Source organism: Leucopleurus acutus, assembly GCF_964270905.1.
Source record: "Leucopleurus acutus genome assembly, chromosome: 9".
Classification (NCBI taxonomy): domain Eukaryota; kingdom Metazoa; phylum Chordata; class Mammalia; order Artiodactyla; family Delphinidae; genus Leucopleurus; species Leucopleurus acutus.
The window spans coordinates 66,602,280-66,622,469 of NC_139144.1; the positions used below are offsets into that span (position 1 = coordinate 66,602,280).

General features: G+C 35.9%; 1 protein-coding gene across 4 annotated transcripts in view; it reads right to left on the reverse strand.

Annotated features, from left to right (window-relative positions):
• Positions 1 to 20,190, reverse strand: part of DPY19L1 (dpy-19 like C-mannosyltransferase 1) — a 161,085-nt gene that overhangs the window by 99,062 nt on the left and 41,833 nt on the right. For all 4 annotated transcript variants that reach the window (XR_014326456.1, XR_014326457.1, XR_014326458.1 and 1 more), the window contains exons 8-10: positions 15,021 to 15,112; positions 11,485 to 11,584; positions 9,194 to 9,271 (exon numbers count right to left, since the gene is read on the reverse strand). Coding sequence is in view for 1 of the 4 variants with exons in the window: in XM_082846637.1 (XP_082702763.1) it covers positions 9,194 to 9,271; positions 11,485 to 11,584; positions 15,021 to 15,112 (270 nt within the window). In the remaining 3 variants the exon portion in view is untranslated. The remainder of the gene's footprint in view (positions 1 to 9,193; positions 9,272 to 11,484; positions 11,585 to 15,020; positions 15,113 to 20,190) is intronic.

Consider the following 20,190-nt stretch of genomic DNA (forward strand, 5'->3'; position numbering starts at 1 on the left):
GTAGTTGTGGCTCCCGGGTTCTAGAGCGCAGGCTCAGTAGTCGTGGCACATGGGCTTAGTTGCTCTGTGGCATGTGGGAATCTTCCTGGACCAGGGCTCGAACCCGTGTCCCCTGCATCAGCAGGCGGATTCTTAACCACTGTGCCACTAGGGAAGTCCCCAGTTTATAATTTTTTAAAACCACAAATGGAAACTTGGTCCAGAAGCTATGCTATTGCTTGCTTTTATTCTTAGTTTGTTTCAAAGAGCTTTACCTATCAATTCAAACCAATCTAACTCATTCTATTGAATAACTGAAAGAAGTACTCCACTCTAGAGATGTACTACAGTCCTCTGACTACTTCTGAAAACTTAAGTGCTTTCCAGTTTTGTTTTGTTTTGTTGTTAGTTTTGTTTTTCCTATTACAAACACTGCTATGAAAAACACCCTTATTTATGTATCTTATGTACATGTCAACACATTTATGGGATAAATTACTATCATGGAATTAATGAATCAACAATACACATATTTTAAAATTTGAGAAAATACTGACAAATTGCAATACAAAATACTGTACTCTCCACCAATAGGGCATGAGAGTTCCTGCTGATACGCACTCCTGCCAACACCGTGTATTATTCTTTCAAATATTTGCCAATCTAATCCAAAAAAAGATGTTGCCTCATTGTTTCATTGTTCCATTCTTTTATTAGTGGGTGAGACACAGCATCTTTTCTTCTATTTACTGTTTATATTGTTTTGTGTGTACATGAATTGTCTATTCCTAGTGCCCATTTTTCTATTGGGCTTTGGTATTTTCCTTAAGCACTCTCTTCATATATGATAGAGCATAGCTCCTTACTAAGCAAACATATTATAAATATTTTCCCAGTTCACTTTTATCTTTCTTTGTAGTATTTCTCTATTGTAGTTGCTTTCTACATTTTTATGTTAGTCAGTTTTTCATTCATTTCCTCTAAGTCTTCAGGATTTAACTCCATTATTAGAAAGCCTTTAAAAATAAAAGAATCCATGTTTTCTTCCGGAAGTTTTATTTTTGATCCACATATATAAATTTCCATATGAATTTTATAATCAGCCTAAGTTTCAAAAATTGACATTTTTATTAGAATTGCCATATTCTACAAATGTACATTGCATTATATTTTAGTTACATCTGTCCAATATTGAATCTTTACATCTGAAAATAATACATGTTGTTTCCATTTCCTTTTTTTTGGCCACACCATGCGGCTTGCAGCTTCTTATTTCCCAGACCAGGGATTGAACCCGTGCCCCCTGCAGTGGAAGCACAGAGTCCTAACAACTGAACCACCAGGGAATTTCCTGTTTCCATTTCTTTAAGTCTTCTTTTACCTACATCAGTAGAAGTATAAAGTTTTCTTTATATAGATCCTGCATATTAAGTTTATTTCAAAGTATATTACTTGTTTTGCTATTATATCAGAAATCTTTTCATATTTTCTGATTTTTTATATTTAAAAAAGTTACATTAAGTATGCATAAATGAATATAAACTTTCATTGTTTCTAGTAGTAATTAGTTCATTAATTTGGGTTTTTTAAGTATTCAAAAGCATACTTACAATGATACTTTTACATCTTACTTCCTCTTATTTTTTAGTCAATTTTATTAGTTAATATTTATGCAACAATGTTAAGAGTGGCAGTAGGCATATTTGTCAAGTTTCTGGCATTAATGGGAATAGTTCTACTGATTCATCATTTTGTGTGATACTAGCTTTTGGTTTAAGGTATATGTATGTATTAAAAGTTCAGTGAAATATCCACCTATTTTCATTTAATTAAGATCTTAAAAATCAGAAACAGACGTTGACCTTTATCAAATGCCATTACAATATCAAAGGAAATGATCACATTGTTGATCTTTTTAAAATCTGTTAATGAGATATATTATGTTAACATAATTTCTAATAATAAGCCAATCTTGCATTCTTGGAATAAATTTACCATCATGTTACTTTTTTCTTATATGCTTACTAAATGTTAACTGCCTAGGTCCTTGGACTCTTTAACCAATAGAAGTTGATAAGAGGCCAGATGAGAATTTCAGGCAATGCTTAATCAGGGCTCATGCTGCAGCACAAGGGAGCGAAAGCGAGAAAAAGGTACCCTTGCCCACTCCCAGAGAAGAGCTGCTTGGATCCTTACATGGGGTAACAATGGGGGTGGACCCATGGGCTGGGCAGGAGGCCTAACTTAGGTGGTCCGTCCATGCCCTTGGAGGTGCTATGTGCAGGAATCATGTGCAGTACCCTGCTTTTTGCTCCCAGCACCTCAAAAACTTGTAGTTTATTTCTGGCCTTTTTGTATCCTGTTGCTCATAGTTGCTCCAACTGTGCATGGTGTAGTTATTTTAGTCACTTATAGTTTCTTTGTATCTTACTGCTCAATGGAGACTTTTGTCCAGGTGCAAGCACTCCAGTAGAAGATTCCAAGTCCCAGCCTATCTCAAATGGATAAGGAACCAAATTCTCAAAATTTTATAACAATAGCCTTTTTCCTTAAGTGCCACAATTTAAAACCAACTTTAAAATTTTCCCAATCAATTTTGGCAGAAACTAGCAAAATATCATCACTTTGAATAAACAGATTCATAACCAAGAATCAGGCAAAGCACTGCTAAGGGTATTCAAGAGAAATATAAGGTAGTATTAAGAAAGGATGTGTCAAGGGTCTGGAGAGATATTTGGGGTCCATTTTCCCAATTTTTTTTCCCACTGTTCAAGGTTTATTTATTGTTTTAGTTGGTATAACACTTAGATAGTTGGCTGCATTATTTATGTCGATTTTTCTTTTTTACATTACATGGCAATGTACACTATTCTGGTACATATGGTACATAAAATAAGATTCTTTAGAACAGTTATGCACAAGACATGCAATACTGGATTTATAATCAATCCCAGGATGTGATTAATTGGAGAAAAAAAAGTTGGACTTGGCATCTTGGCTAAAGGAACCAGCAGTTATATAACAGAGAGTTAAATACACATCTGGTTTGAAGGGCAACTGCAGCATCTGCAACATTGTCAGGGTACCTCTTGAGGAAGTAGAACTATTTTACACAAAACAATTTAGGACCACACAAGATAACTGCCATGCAGCATCAGGATAGAGCTGCAGGGTTTTATAAACCATTCCTATTGCTAACGTTAGGAAATTGATGTTCTTCCTAGGCTGTCTTAACATTACTGCTTTAGTCACAGATCAGATATAAAGGACAATATGCACAACCTCCATTCCCAACTCTGGTAACTTCTCTGCTCAAACTCTCTAAGGGCTTTGATTCTCACTTCAAGGAAAGACCAAAGACCTTTCAAAGACTTACACGACCCTATAGAGTCTGCCCACTAACCTCTGGGACCTCATTTCTAATGACCCCTTCCCTTCTCACTCAATCCAGCCACACTCTGCAGATTCTAGAACACACCAGTATATTCCCACCTCAGAGCACTTATGCTTGCTGCTTCTTTTAACCTAATGGATGCTCCCTCATCTAACCCCATGTAACCTTCTCACTGAGGCCTTCTTTTCTCACTCTTTTCAATTACCACCTCCCCTACCTACTCAGTAAATCCCACTCTCCTTGTCTGCTTCGTTTTCCGTAATAGTGTTTATTCCCATTTAACATACTGTTTACCTTATATATTTGATTTATTTCTGTCTATGTACACTAGAATATAAGCTCCACGAGGGAAGAGATTTTTTAAATTGTTTTTATCACTGTTGTATGCTAAGGGCCTAGGAAATGTTTGACAAACAACTGGTGCTCAAAAACATCGGTTAATTTAAATGTGAAGAATAAAATTTGAGGAGTATTATACTGAGAAAATTGAGAGCTTAGAAGGTACATAATGAAAGAGAGATATTACAAGTTATTTTAGTATCTATATCTTTTTTGAGTATCTATATATTAGCAGATTAAAAAAAAGAAAGCACTGTGAACAACTTCATGTCAATGAATTTTAAAACTGAGATGAATGGGAAAATTCCTAACAACATAAAAGTGTTAAAAAATGACTCAAGAAAACATCTAAATTGTCCTATTATCATTAAACAACTTAGATCACGAATTTAAAATCTGTCCACAAAAAAAAAAAATAACAGGTCCATATAGTTTAACAGGCAAGCTCTGCCAAACTTTCAGGGAATATTCCTCCCAATCTTACAAAAGATCTACCACAGACAGAGAAAGTAGAAACACAATTAATTCTATGGGGCTAGAATAAATCTGGTATCAAAATCAGGCAAGTGTAGCTGGAGGATTCTGGAGAAATGGAAGCATAGGGAGCACTAGGAAGAATCTGTCTCCCCACCTAGACAACAAATGCAACTTGACAAACTAGCTGATGGAACTATTTTGGAACTCGGGCATCTATCAAAACACACAACTTCCAGGAGAACCCCTAGATGGCAAATTGTAGTCAATTTCAGTAAATTTTAGCTCTTAGCTCACCAGCAGCTATCCATCCCTCATAAACCAGCCCTAATGCAAACAGTCATGCATGAGTTTAAAAACAGACAACGAAAGCAAAATCACAGCAAGTGGAGCCAACCTAAAAAGCTTCTGCACAGCTAAAGAAACAATCAATGATAAGAAGAAGCAACCTACAGAATGGGAGAAAATATTTGCAAACTATATACCAGCTACAGTTAATATCCAAAATATACAAGGAACTCTTACAACTCAGTAGCAAAAAACCCCAAAATAATCTGATTAAAAAATGGGCAGGGCTCCCCTGGTGGCGCAGTGGTTGAGAGTCCGCCTGCCGATGCAGGGGATACGGGTTCGTGCCCCGGTCCGGGAAGATCCCACATGCCGCGGAGCCGCTGGGCCCGGGAGCCATGGCCGCTGAGCCTGCGCGTCCGGAGCCTGTGCTCCGCAATGGGAGAGGCCGCAGCGGTGAGAGGCCCGCGTACCGCAAAAAAAAAAAAAAAAAAAAAAAAAAAAAAAGGGCAGAAGACCTGAATTGATGGTTTTTCCAAGAAAGACATACAAATGACCAACAGGTACATGAAAAGGTGCTCGATATCACTAATCATTAGTAAATGCAAATCAAAACCACAATGAGACATCACCTCACACCGGTTAGAAAGACTTTTATCAAAAAGCCAAGAGATAAGTATTAGTGAGGATGTGGAGAAAAGGGAACCCTTTTCCCCACTGTTGGTGGGAATGTAAATTGGTACACTATGAAAGAGTATGGAAGTTCCTTGAGAAATCTGCAGGGCAGAAATAGAGACACAGATGTAGAGAACAAACGTATGGACACTAAGGCGGGGAAAGCCGTGGGGGGCTGGGTGGATGAATTGGGAGATTGGGATTGACATGTATACACTGATGTGTATAAAATGGATGACTAATAAGAACCTGCTGTATAAAAAAATAAATAAAATTCAAAAAAAAAAAAAGAAATTAAAAATAGAACTACCATATGATCCAGCAAATCCACCTCTGGGTATATACCCAAAAGAAACAAAAACAGGATATCAAAGATATATCTGCACTCCCATGTTCATTGCAGCATTAGTCACAACAGCCAAGACATGGAAACAGGCTAAGTTTCTATCCATGGGTGAATGGATATTGAAAATGTGGTACATATACACAATAAAACAGTATTCAGCTATAAAAAAGAAGGAAGCCCCTGCCATTTGCATCAACATGGATGGATCTTGAGAACATTATGCCAGGAGAAGTAACCTATTCTGGAAAAGACAAATAATGCATGATTCCACTTATATGAGATACTTAGAGTAGTTAAAAGCATAGACAAAGGACGCAGAATGAGGGTTTCCAGGGCTTGGGGGAAGGAAGGAGAATAGGGAGTTATAACTCTATAGGGTATAGAGTTTCATTTTTGCAAGATGAAAAGACTTGTGGAGATAGACGGTGGTGATGTTTGCACAGCAATCAGAATGTACTTAATATCACTGATATGTAAACTTAAAATGCTTAAGACAGTAAATTTTATGCGTATTTTATCACAATAAAAAAATGGAAAAAATTTTTGGAAACAATTCCATATTTTTTTCCTTTTTAACTATAGGGATTTAGGAGTTTATAAAGCAACTATGGATAATAAGTGACTAGTTCCATAGTCAGTAAGTGACATCATAAAGCGTATATCATTTACCCAGGATAGGTTCTACTACAAACTAAACCTGTGTAATGTTAGTACTTTTATAACTATAACTTTGAGTCAAAGTCCTCATTGATAGTTGCCTATGTGACTGTGTGATTGACAGACTCTAAATGCTTAACAATTACTTGAATTTTTATTGCTATGTAAAAAAAAAACATATTAAACAGTTTGGGGAAAAAAACTCAAGTCTAAAAAAGGATAAGTACTGTCCAATACCATTCATGAGATTTAAAACCCTAACAAAATAGCAAATGAATCCAGCAATATAATTAGTATAAAAATTGTTTAGTCCAGAAAAGCATGCTTTCTTAACGTAAAAAATCAATTAATGTAATTCACCACAGTAACATATTAAAGAGGGAAAAATACAGAGGATCATCTAGACAGATGCAGAAAAGCATTTGATGAAGCTGAGCCTTTATTAATTTCTTTGAAAAAGTGTTCAAAGCATAATGAGGACATGTTAAAAGAACAAAGAAGCCAGCAGGAAGTAGCTGGCCAAATCGGGAACAATTCAAGGCATCAAAGCAAATAATGAAAATAGGGGATTACACTGCAGTGAATAAAACAGATGCCATTTTTTCCTTGGACATAAGAGAAAAACTGATGAAAAGTCTGAATAGGAGTGACACAAAAAAGGAAACACAAAGGGCCCATAAACATAAGAAAAGATGTTCAACTTTATTGAAAACCAGAGAAAATGTAAATTAAGGCCATAAGATACCATTTTATACTCTCCAAATTGACAAAATAAAAAAAAGATATAGGATAAGAAGAACTGTTATACGTTACTGTTCAAAGTAGTCTAATCATTTTTGAAAAACAATGCAACATTAAATTGTGAAGTTGAACATGTATTTAATTTACCACCTAAAAATTCTACTACTATGTAAATACCCTAGAGAAATTCAATATATATTCCCCAGGAGGTACGTGTACACCATTATACATAAAAGGAAAACACCTAAATGTCTTTCAACAAGAATATGGATAAATATATCATGCTTTATTTATACAATGCAAAACATAAAGCAAAGAAAATGTCTGAACTCCAGCAACATACAAATTTCAAAAATCTGAGTGAAAACTTATGTCTCACAAAAAGGATACCATTTTATAAACCTTAAAAACAATATTAATATTTAATAATAAAAATATATTATTTAGGAATAAGTAGATGGTAAAGTCATAAAGAAAAGCAAGTTAATTATAATTTTAAAAGTCAGGATAGTGGTTATCTCCAAGAGAAGTGAGGGGATGTGTTCGGGACACACAAGGGCTTCAAAGTAATGATGGTTCCATTTTTCAATTGTAGGGTAGGCTCATGGTTGTTCATTTTAGAACTCTGTCCATAACTTCTCTATATGTTATAAATGTCCTATTTATATGTATCAATTATTAGAGAATAAAAAAGTATATGGGGCTTCCCTGGTGGCACAGTGGTTGAGAGTCCGCCTGCCGATGCAGGGGACACGGGTTCATGCCCTGGTCTGGGAAGATCCCACATGCCGCGGAGCGCCTGGGCCCATGAGCCATGGCCGCTGAGCCTGCGCGTCAGGAGCCTGTGCTCCGCAATGGGAGAGGCCACAACAGTGAGAGAGGCCCTCGTACCGCAAAAAAAAAAAAAAAAAAAAAAAAAATATGGCTGTAGTATAAACCCTGACAGTTGGGGATTTTTTCTTCTTCGTAATACAAGTGTCTGACTTAAAGTTTTTATTGCAATCCACTCCAAACATGGCTATATCTTGAATAAACATATTGCCAGCCACATGACTAGATAAAGGGTCAGGCCACCTGCCCCCACTGAGGCTCCTTTGTTTTACAGATCTTGATTAACTTCAACAACTGACCTTTGGGCCAGTTTCTTCTCTTCCTGTGATGTAAATTCCCACTCTTATGTTTTAAATTCACCCAAAAAAAAAAAAAAAAAAAAGCCCTCAAAATCCTAGGCCCCCATCCTGGACCCCAGTAAAGGCAGAACTCCAGGGCATGCTTGTTTCCTAACTCTCCCATGCCTCCCCCCACACCCCACGACCTAACTGTGTGGTCCCAGGTGTGCTGTGTAATTTCCAGGTCCTGTAAGTAATAAACCTTGGTTTTTCTCAAAGTTTCCTGAAAATTATTGCTGAAGGGCATCTTGCAATCATAAGAACCACAAGTGCCTGTCCAACCACAACATTGTTATTGATAGGCTGAGACCAGCACAAAACAACAGCATGCTGTAATTACATTAAAATTATAGGAAAAAGAAAATATCAAAATTGTAAGAACTAATGACAGAGAAGACAAATGTTTTTAAAAATCAATGTTCATCAAAATCAACCATCCAGCCTTAAGACCTTTGCCCTGGCTATTTCATCAAGCTAGAATATTCTTCTCCATGATATCTACTTAGCTGACTCCCTCTCCTCCTTCCAATCTTTGCTCCACTACCCCCTTCTCAATAAGACCTCCTCTGACCTCCTCATGTGACACCTCAATCTCCCATCCCTTGACACTTGGCCAGCCTGACCTCCTTGGGGTACCATGACTTGTCCTTTTCCATAGCCCTTACCACCTTCTAACATACTATATAATTTACCCATTTACTATGTTTATTATTTATCCTCTGTCTTCTTCCTCCACTCTTTTAGGATGTAATCCACATATACACTGGGATCTTTGCAGTTTTATTCACTGATATGTCCCACATGCCTGGATAGTTTGTGCTCAATAAATGAATATTCCACTTCATTTTAACAGAAGCCTCCTGGATAATATACCATTCCATGTTTCTCTTTCACGAATTACCTCTTTTGCTGATAATGTATAAGTTGGGCACAAACTCAAATCAGATAATTAAATTTTCTGGGTGGCCTATTTAAAACAAGGTCTGTTAATTATATCACAGTTTTTGAATAACACTTGTTTTATTTATGGAATTATGTCAAAACTAGTTGCAACCATGAATAAATAAAATACTAATCAGGAGTTTGTTTTAAGGTCAAGGTAAATGGGAAAAAAAAATTAAAAACCATTACCATGTGCATATAAATGATCTTCCGTAATTTGCATATATCAATGTATCCCACAACATATACTGCAAATAATGATGCAATCTGAAATTTAAAAAGCAGTTACATTAAAATTATATATATAATGAATAGATTAAAAAATTAAGAAAAGATTATCTTTATTTTGCCTCAAATTTATATTTATATTAAACGTAAGTTCTTTAGTTACCCTCTTACCTGCTAATTTATTATTTATTATGGTCAATATATTAATATAGCACATATCAGTTGATTTTTCTCTTCCATTCACATCTCTCTCAATTAACCATGTAAATTATCTACTTTACGGATTATCCAAACAATACTCCTTTTAATGTCAGAGTGACTCTACTGCCAACATGTACAATTACAAAGTGCCTTGCTCAATCAAAAAATATAAAAATTTAATTATAACGTGACAATACATAATTGGGGAAAGTACATTAAACTAAAAAATAATTATATAATGCGTGTGTGTGTAAAAATACACTGAGTTCTGCTTGTTAGTCAGTCTTTACGAGTATCTCCATTAGTGCTTTCTTTCATTTATACAAATATTCAAGTGTTGGGCATAATCAAATTTATAAAATTTCAAACTAGAAGTACTTTCACTACAAAGGTATTTTTAATTTTTTTAACAGTTTTGAAGAAAACTGTGTATGTATTTACCAAGAATTCTAAGAGTACTGGAGTTATTTATATGCATTAATTCATTATATGAATTAATTGATTAAATAATTTACCTCAGTAAAGTATAGAGAGGTATTATGTCAAACAATGCCTCTCCACCTTTCTTCATGGAAAAAGCAATTCAAATTAAATTCCACGCTTCTCCTACTACACAAATATGGTTTAAACAAATGGCAAAACAGCTGAAACTTAAACATGTAACTTAAGTTCCATTCATCAAGTTTTTTGTCTCCAAATAATCTACAACAAATTTTCCCAGTAGCAAGAAAAAGAAGGTCTCCCTTGACCCAGGTTTCCCCATGGGGAACGTGGCACTGCTGAGTGACAGATATGACACAGTAACTGTGGAGAAGTGTGTTGTTATTCAATGTAAGCCCGACAGAGGAGCACAGTACTGCCTACCCTCACTCCATGCACCTCCCCCCAGTTCCTCCCCCTCCCACACCAAAAAAACAAAAACAAAAACAAAAAGCAGGCCATCTCCAATAAGTGAAAGGATAGGAACTCTCCCTTTCCACTCCAGGGGCTAAGCAATACACAGCAGGCCTATAGGGTAGAATCTTAAGGAGTGACCCTCAGGGACATTTTAAACCAGAAACATTTAAAATGTCCTCAAACTAAAGAAGACAAAGGAGTCTAAAAGATAAGATCAAAGAAAGAATGAAGTACAAATAGAGCCTCTTTAAAAAAAAAATGATAGAAGCAGCAAACTTGATGTCTTAAGTAGCAGGTAATGTGTTAAGACTCTTACATACATGACCCCATCTGATCCTAAACGCAACCCAATACAGTAGGGTCTTTCATTTTCTCTACTTCATAAATGAGACAACTGAAACTAAGAAAAGTTATGCAGTTTGTCCAACTCAAGCAGCCAGTGAATAGAGTTAGGACACAAATCCAGGTCTGACTTCATTTCTCAAGCAAGACATCTCAAAGAACATTAAAAAGCGACTCTTATACTGCTTTATACGAATATGAACATGGCCAGTATAAGAAAGAAGTAGAAACAGTGGTGGCAGGGAGAAATGAGCACACATTTTGCTCCCTCTCTCAATAAGCGACCTTTACCTTGCTTTATAGACCTCTATCTGAAGGGAAAGAGACAGACAGAGTACGTGGAAAGATGATAAATATATTACAGGCTGGTAAGGGAGTTACATAAAACATAAATTGTTTAGCTATTTTTCCTATGTTATCCTATGTGTATTTATCCTATGTGTAAGAAAGTCCACTATTATTCACAAAAACATTTTACTTAAGATAAATACTACAGTCTCCTTAAGAGAAATACTTAATGTTATAACACTAGTTCTCTTTTAAGCAAACTAACATTTTGCATTTTGAAAAAAGATAAGCATTCTTATAAACTTGAGTTCAATAAATGCATTCTACTAGTAAGTAAATAATTAACACCCATTAATAAGTAAATCATATATTTCCCTATCCCGAAATTTCTTTCAAAATATGGACTAAAAAAGCTTTTTAGGACTTAGAACCATGTAACATCTCAGTTCTGTAATTTTAGACAAATGAGTTCTCATAATCGGGCTCACTAAGCTTAATTCGTTTTAAAAATGTAAGCACCTTACCTGAGTAAGAAGTACAAACTGAGCAAACTGCCATGGAAGCATAAAAAACACATTGGAAATGCAGAGTGCAATCAAGCTTCCTCTGTAAAGTTTTGTAGCCCTTAAAAAGATAAAATAAGTAAGTTTAACCAGAAAATATTCTAGCATGGCTCCAAACCACTGCAAATTAGAATCTCTAAACATGATCTGGTTATAACATAAACCAGATATATAATGAACCAGTGGATTAGAAATTATACCTCCTGACACTCAATTACAACAATTTCCTGTGAAAAGTAAATCCCCAATATAACTGTAAAAAACAAAGCTTTCCAAGGAGAGAGAGAGCACCTAGGTCAGTGTATCCATTGAGATTTTTCAAACTATATTTTGGTGAATTCATAACCAAACGTATTTAAAGCTGCATTCAATAGATTCATTTGGAGAGACAAACGATGTCTATGAAAAAATCACAGAAGTAGCAGATTCTAAGTGCTAAGTATTCTGCAGACAAGCAAGCAAGTATTCAGGATACAGGTTGAGCAGCTGAGGGAGGTTTTGTGGAGGATATGGGATAAAAGTTGGGTCCTGCACAGGTAGGACACAGAAAAGAGGCAATGGCAGGAGCCCTTCTGGAGTCACATTCAGAGGCTTTGCTTTGGTCCTGACTTGTATGCAAGGGATTTTTAGGAGGGTGAGGTGATTCTCTCATGCTAGTTTTAAGAAGTACTTTTCTCCTAAATCAGTGAACCACTGTGAAGCCCCCAACATGCCTAACATCTTCACTGTGGCTGTTATTAGGTGATTTATACAAAACTGAATTTCTAAAAATACTTAAAATTCAAAATTGGACAAAACCAATTTGTTAGGATAAAATATCTTTCTAACCTTATTTGTAAATGATGTTAGCATTAGGAAAAGTCTATTCTAGCTTTATAACAGTATCCTTAGAACCTGCAGCCCACATGAACATTGCTCAGCTTCTTCCTGGCTCACTCAAGGCATTCACCTCTCCACCGCCCCACATCAAGAGATGTCAACTCTAGGTGGAAACCGAGAACTAGAGGAAATGGCTGCTCTACCAAAGAGAGAGAATTCAGTAATAAAGATGAAATATCAGAAGACTTAAAAGACCACTAGAAATTAGGCTGTCATCCTTCAGAAGAAAGGTAAGAAGTTTACCACAACTCTAGGAAAGGAGGATGTGCTTTTCCCCAGCAAAAAGGACTGCAGTTGCCAAGAAAGCAGAAGGAAGATGTCAACTAGAGAAAAACAAGGAGAATGATAAAAGCCCTTGAAGGAAGGAAATTCCCTTACCTAATACTTTTTTATAAAAACCAAAAGTAAAGACAAGAATGAGGAGGTGGATGAGGTTGAAATGACAATGATTAGGAGGCTAAAGAAAACATAAAGAGCTTACCACAAAAGCACCTGACAAACAAGACGAAAGAACCTAACAGAACGCAGTCCCTGAAGCCAAGAAACAGGAGTTGGAGTAGCTCCACTGTGGTCAGTAGAATAATAGCCTCCAAAGAGGCCCACTACATGGCAAAGGGGAATTAAGGTTACCAATCAGCTGATCTTCAAACAGGGAGATTATCCTGGATTATCCAGGGGGGCCCAATGTAATCACAAGGGTCCTTAAAGTCAAAGAAGGTTGGAGTAAAATGACTGCTAAGAACTCAATCCACCATTGCTAGTTTTGAAGATAGAGGGGGCCACAGGTCAAGGAATGCAAGCAGTCCTCTAGAAGCGAAAAAAGGCAAGAAAACTGGTTCTTCCTTAGACTCTCCAGAAGTGCAGCCCTGCCGACACCCCTATCTTAGGATTTCTGAGTTACAGAACTGTAAGATGTAACATGACAAATCTGTTTGTGGTGATTTGTTACAGCAGCAATAGCAAAGTAGCAGAACCTTCTACAGTACACCCCTCGGGATGGATTAAAGGAAGCAACCCTTAGCAGGTGGAACAGCACCGTACACAGCTGCTCAGATCACAGCACATCAGCAAGGGAATATGGGAAGAATCAAAAGTTTGCCATCACTGGATTGAAGACAGAAGCAGAGGCAGAACAAAAGCAGAAAGTAGAGATTGATGGGCAGTCCACTGTATTGGAGAAAATACTGTATTGGAGAATACAGTATTGTATTGTATTGGAGAAAAAAGCCAAGATCAAGAACGCGGATGTGGAAACACAGCATGTGCAGTGATGAATCAGACACTCATATGGCACAACACTTCCTCCTTAAGTGTTTGAGAAGGAAACCTCTATCAAAGTGCCCCAGAACTAAAGGTTATGAATTCAGAGTTCATCTTACGTGAAGATGCTAAAAAAGTTCTAATTTTCATAATAAAAGAGGAATTTAAGGGACAGCAATCAGGCTGGAGTTGCAGAGACTTTAAAAGCTAATACAAAAGCTGCCACCCATCCCACATTCTGTGAAAGGCTGGTCTAAAAACCCTACATAAGAGACAAAGCCATGTAATGGCTCTGTTCCTGTTGAGATCATCACAGGAAATAGATCATTCAAAGGGCTTGATGTAACAGACTTCAACCAGTTCTCCTGAATTCTGCAGATCACTGAAAGGAGTTCTTAGTCTGGGTCATCTTCAGATTTTCATCATGCTCTGTTCTGTTCTTTCATAGACCCCGTTTTGTTTTATCTTCACCCTCTGAAACAAGGCAGCATCAATCTAAATTCAATATCTGTCAATAACGAGGGGAGGGAAATGTTCTCGGTCCAACTCTCCACTCTTGTAGTGAGAAACATGGGAGGGCTCAATCCAATCCTGAGTTTCTAGCAGGAATTATCCTAGCATACCTTTGTCTACTCATGTGGTTTCTTTCTACCCCTACTATCCAATTCTCAGGGATGCTAAACAAACACAGAAGGAAGAACTACGTGTATTAATGTACCTGACCACACCTATTCTATGAACCGTTCTTTGCTTTGAAGGGCTATAGCTTATGGGATACACCCTACTGCCACCAGCTTTCCCTCTTCTATTTTTGGGAGGCTGCTGTGGTGGCAGAAAATGGCTTGGGAAAGTAGAGATTGCAGAAGAAGTGGAAGCAGCTTTGCTGCTCCTCGAGCAGTACCTGTGGACCACTAATTAAAGGAAAGAAGACTAAAAGGCAGATCAAGAAAATGTTTTGGGTAGTAAATATTTTGAAGTTATACTTTTTTTTTTTTTTTTTTTTTGCGGTATGAGGGCCTCTCACTGTTGTGGCCTCTCCTGTTGCGGAGCACAGGCTCCGGACGCACAGGCTCAGCGGCCATGGCTCACGGGCTCAGCCACTCTGCAGCATGTGGGATCTTCCCGGACCGGGGCACGAACCCGTATCCCCTGCATCGGCAGGCGGACTCTCAACCACTGTGTCACCTGGGAAGCCCCTGAAGTTAAACTCTTAAAACCCCTTTATGAATTCAACCTAGCAACTGCATCAACTTAATTATTTTATTACACTTTTTATACTGGAAGTTTAAAAAATTCTAGCTTAAGTTATTCAATGCAAAAGAAACAAACAACAACTACTAAAGATAAGACAAAGTTACCTGAGAATATGAGTCACAAGCAGCATCTGAAGTACAAGGAATGGATACGAGAAGCTTTCGCGGAGAGGAGGTGTCCACATCACACGGGTACACTGAAAAAAAATTCATAGTGTATGGTATCTTTGCTAAAATTGTTGAGTAAGAAACACCAAGCGAAAGCTGCTATGAAGTTTTTTCTACAACTTAATGGTGTGCTGGAAAACAAGCTACTAACTTTTCTACCAACAGCAAAACTGGAAGATACACATGGCATAAGCTCTTGAGCAACAGTAACATCATGAACTGTCAACAACGAAGTCCTAAAAAACTTCAACTGTAGCCTAAAAGGAAAGTAGGGAAAGCACCAGCAAGAAAATGTTCTGCCAAAAGTAAAAACACTACATTTGAACTGGTTTTGAAAATGAACTATAGTTTGTCTTCTTTCACGTGAATTTCAGCAAAACTCTCCATAACCAATATTTCAAAACTCCCTGTGGTCATCACCGTTAGTATTTTTACTGACAATGCTGCTTAAAAGGAGCACTCCATCTTTGTTTTTACTTCTTCTTTGCCCAAGCCACCCTGGGCTGCAATATTTAAAAGCGGCACAGGGGATCAAATAAAATCACAGAAGTCCTAAAATAGTTAAGTATCAACCTTTCTAAAAAGCTTACTTTAGACTTAATTAAATAATGTAGTATCCCAGTATGAGACTCCATCATGTTTCTGCATATATACTAAATATATTAATAAGTCCATCTTTCAATTTAAAGAAAACTGCACCGGATTAAATGTAAACAATTTGATATTACTACTACTAAGCTCGTCACACTAGAAGAAATCATTACATCTTTCACGTCAAGCAGGGCTACTTTAGAGACTATGTAGTACTACAAAGACCACAGTGGAAATAAGTCTTTCCTTTATTTTAGCTCTACCTCAGACTATTAGATATTTCTTCTACTGATACAGAAAGTCTGAGCCAATTTATTCCTCTTTTTTTACCAAAACTCACCATTCTCTATGAAATTAACATAAATATCTATTTATAAATGAACTGTACATACAAGAGAATATGAAAAGATTGAAAAAGTCTTTAAAAATGTATATTTGTTTTTACTGAAATGCAAAGTAAAAAATCTGTTAGTTTATTAGATTAACTAGAGATTTCAGTATGATTGACAGTAGAGATATATAAAATTTATAAGGCTACCAATCTCTATGCAAAAATGAATAAGAAAATATTATGTAATACACATGTAATACACAATTTGAAAACTTTCTTCATACAGACTGTTCACCCATATTTATTTTGTTACCAAATACAACTATGTTGTCATCTCTTAGAAATTCATTTCTCTTAATAGCAGGAGTAACTCAGTTTGCTAAAACTCGATTACATCCTCTGTAAAGTAAGGATAAGAAGGCTCAATTATAAATTAGTAACAAAAAGCAAGGTTTTCTCCTTCTAAAAAGTTAAGAGTGAATGAATTCATATGTATGTGAAAGTGCTTCTTATTGTTTCTCCAATAACACAGGGTGCTTTACTAGATCTGGTACTAACATAATTGCTGTTCCAGATGACACCATATAATATGAGAATAGTAAACAGATTTGTCTTAATCATACCTTAAGTTTCAACAAATAAATATTTTTTATTTAACTATAATTTTAAATAGAAAATAAAAATCTATCGTTCTCTTTATAGGTTCAAATGTAAGAATGAAAGGAGGAAATATACACACGTGAACTGCTTCAAAAAGGGTTACACAAATGTATTCTATACTCTGACAAAAAATAAGAAATTCTTTAATTGTGAAAGTAAACTCAATAAAAAATCTTACACTGTTTTAATTGTCATCATCCACTAAATAATTTTCAGCACACACTTCATAGCACTGAATAATACCGCAACATAACACTGCCTAGATATTGATGACAACAGGCTTTTAATCTATTTTCTGCTTCGTGAAGGCTGAATTTTTTAATCATCTACTCAAGAATCAAAAATGAAGAATTTTAGCAATAAACAGCTTCATTTTTCAACCTCTACTTTCAAATAGTTTACTTATACTCTTAGAGATCTAGCATAATCTAATTGATTTCTCTTCACAATTTAAAAATAGGAATAGAACTGACTAGTCAATTGTAAGTTATAGTTAGTATCAAACAGATCATGTTTAAGGCTTGTTCAAGAGTTTTAACTAGAGTTAACCTTTGTAGGATCAATTGTAACTTGTTCGTATAATGTTTGGGTTTAAAACAAATTATCCCACCTCTGACTGCTGCACTGCTATGTTAGCTATAATATTGCTGTAAACACTATACTTACAAGCGATTCCAAAAAAGATTTCTGACCACCATGGGTTTGGCTACTCTTTTTCTGAGAATGGTGTAGGTTTAAGGATTCAGCTATCCAGATGTCAACCATAATAATGCTAGGTGCAACAGCTATCATTTGAACATCTTCCATCTGATGTTACTTAGGGCAGTCTCATTGTTTAGGTAGACCCTTAGCTTGGCATGGGCTTTGTGAGGCTGATGGGACTGCACCTTGATAATAAGTCAGGTAGCTTTCTTGGAGTTTGTCTCTTTCTATACCATGTACTGACATGCTGCCCAAATAACCAGTCAGTTACAATTTGAATCTGTAATACAATTTTGGCTCACACGAAAATTAATGTTTCAGTGATGTATAATTGTTATTAGTAAGCTTTACCATCTTAATAAAGAATTTCTACTGGTTCTATGAAAACCTTTTTTATCTCTGAACTTCTAGGATATCACCATATCCTACCATAAAGTTTGCACAGAACTTCTGTGAAATCAGTCAGCTTTGTTGGATAAGCAATAAATTGCATCTTCATGACTCTATCCTTTATAGCAATGACGCAACCTGACCATTCCTTACTTATTTAAAATATAAAAAGCTGACAAGATGTTATCAATATCAACTCTACCATCTTACCATGTGGTTGTAAACTAAACTTCTCAAGGTTATCAACATCATCAGAATTCTGTATACAGTATGAAGGTATTTGTCAAGATACAAAGGCAGTATAAATATAAACTGAAACAAATGATTCTAACTGTATTAAATGGTAACATAACAGAGAAGCAAAAATAATCTAGGTATATTTTGAGCTGTTTTACTTTTGAACTCTGTACCCCCTTAGTAGAATATAATCTTAGGAAAAAAAACAACAGCAAAGAAATCTTAAACCTTACTTAGTAGGTTTTTTATTGGTAATCGTAATGTATTAATTCTGAAACTATTTTGTGTATATTACAGAGCAAAGCAAGTAAGTAAATACATTTAGATTGTGGGGAGGGAGGAGATACAAATATGGAGTGGGAGAAGGCAGGGTTTATACTACTAGATTACTAGATTAGAATTACTGGAGGAATCAGTATGAATTAATGATTTTTGCTAAAAGGACCTAAAAGTCATTACATCCAAGCAGTAATAAGCACATCAGGCACCCCACTTGTGGTCTCTAGTTACCATTTTCCACTAACAGGATCCAAGATTCCTTGGAAAACAGCTGATTCCACATCTGGGGGCAATACAGTACGAGGTGATCTTGAAACACCTTTTTGTGCAAGAAAGTAAGTGTTGAAAGAACACTGAGGACATATCCAAAGGGCAGAGAATAGTACCCCTCCCTCCCCAAAATACACACACACACACACACACACACACACACACATTTGTTAGGAATTAATCTAATAAAAAATTTGCAAGACATAAAACATTGCTGAAAGAAACTGAAGGAGATTGATATAAATGAAAGAATACCTATGTTTATAGATGGGAAGATCTGATATATTTAGAATGTCACTTCTCCCTAAATTGATCTAGAGATCAAGGCAATCATAACTAAAGTCCTAGCAGGTTGTAAATCTACTGGGGGAAGGAGGAATCATGGAAAGCTGATTCTAAAATTTATACGGAAATACAAAAACCTGGACTAGCTAAAGCAACACTGGAGAACAGAGTTGGAGACTTTTTACTACCAGATATCAAACCTTTAAAGTTACAATATTTAAGATAGTGTGATACTGGCTTAAAGATAAATAGAAAAATAGAACAGATTTGAGAGTCTAAAAACAAATCTACAAATATACAGTTACTTGATTAATGACAAAAGCACCACTACAATTCAATGGAAAAAGAATGGTCTTTTCAACAAACAGTACTAAGTTAATTGGATATTCAGATTGGGGTGAAGAAGCGGTGAAGAACAGGGAGGAATCAGAGAGAAGTCACAATCTCACACAGTGCTTAGCTTCCAGGAACTTGCTGAAATCGAATCCAGTGATGGACTGAAACTAAAAAGCTAAAACTTCACCCCCTCCAGATTCAATTGCTGGTAAGATCAAAGAGATCATGCCCTGGGCTGAGCATCTGGGAAACTGGAGATTGAGCCACAGAGCAGAAATCTCCTTAATTCATTTGAAACTGGAGGTAAACTAAAACAAATTAAAACCACAGCCCTGCCCAGCTTAGCAAGACTCATGGTGGGATCAAATTGCTCAGGCCCTTACCCTACATACCTGACACAGGAAAAGATAATCCCTCTCTGGGAAAAAAACAAGCAAAAACAATTATCTAGTTCAGGCTTTATCATTCTTTTATACAAAATGACTTGCATAAAAGAGAAATCTATGAGACATGCAAAATACAAAAATATAACCCACAATCAAAAGGTACATTCTAGTTAAATCCACAGATAATGTGAATGTTAGAATTAGCAGACAAGGACTTTAAATTTAAACTATAATAATTAGGTTTAAAAATTTACAGAAAAAGATGGACAGAATGGGTAAACAGACAAAAATTTTCAACAGAGAAATGGAAGCTCAGGAAAACAATGAAATTCTAAAATTGAAATTTAGAATATCTAAAATAAACAAGTCACTGGATGGGCATTAAAGCAGACTGAATATCAGAATAAAATACCAATGAACTCAGGGATATGGCAAAATAATATATCCAAATAGAGACAAAGAGAGAAAAAATGAAAATTAAAAAAAAAATGAAGAGACTATCAAAAACCTATGGGATAACATCAAAAGTTGAACATACATGGAATGAGAATCCTCAAAGACAATAAGAGAGAGAATGGGGAAGACAAAATATTTGAAGAAAAGATATATGCTAAAAGGTTTCCAAAAACTGATTTAAATA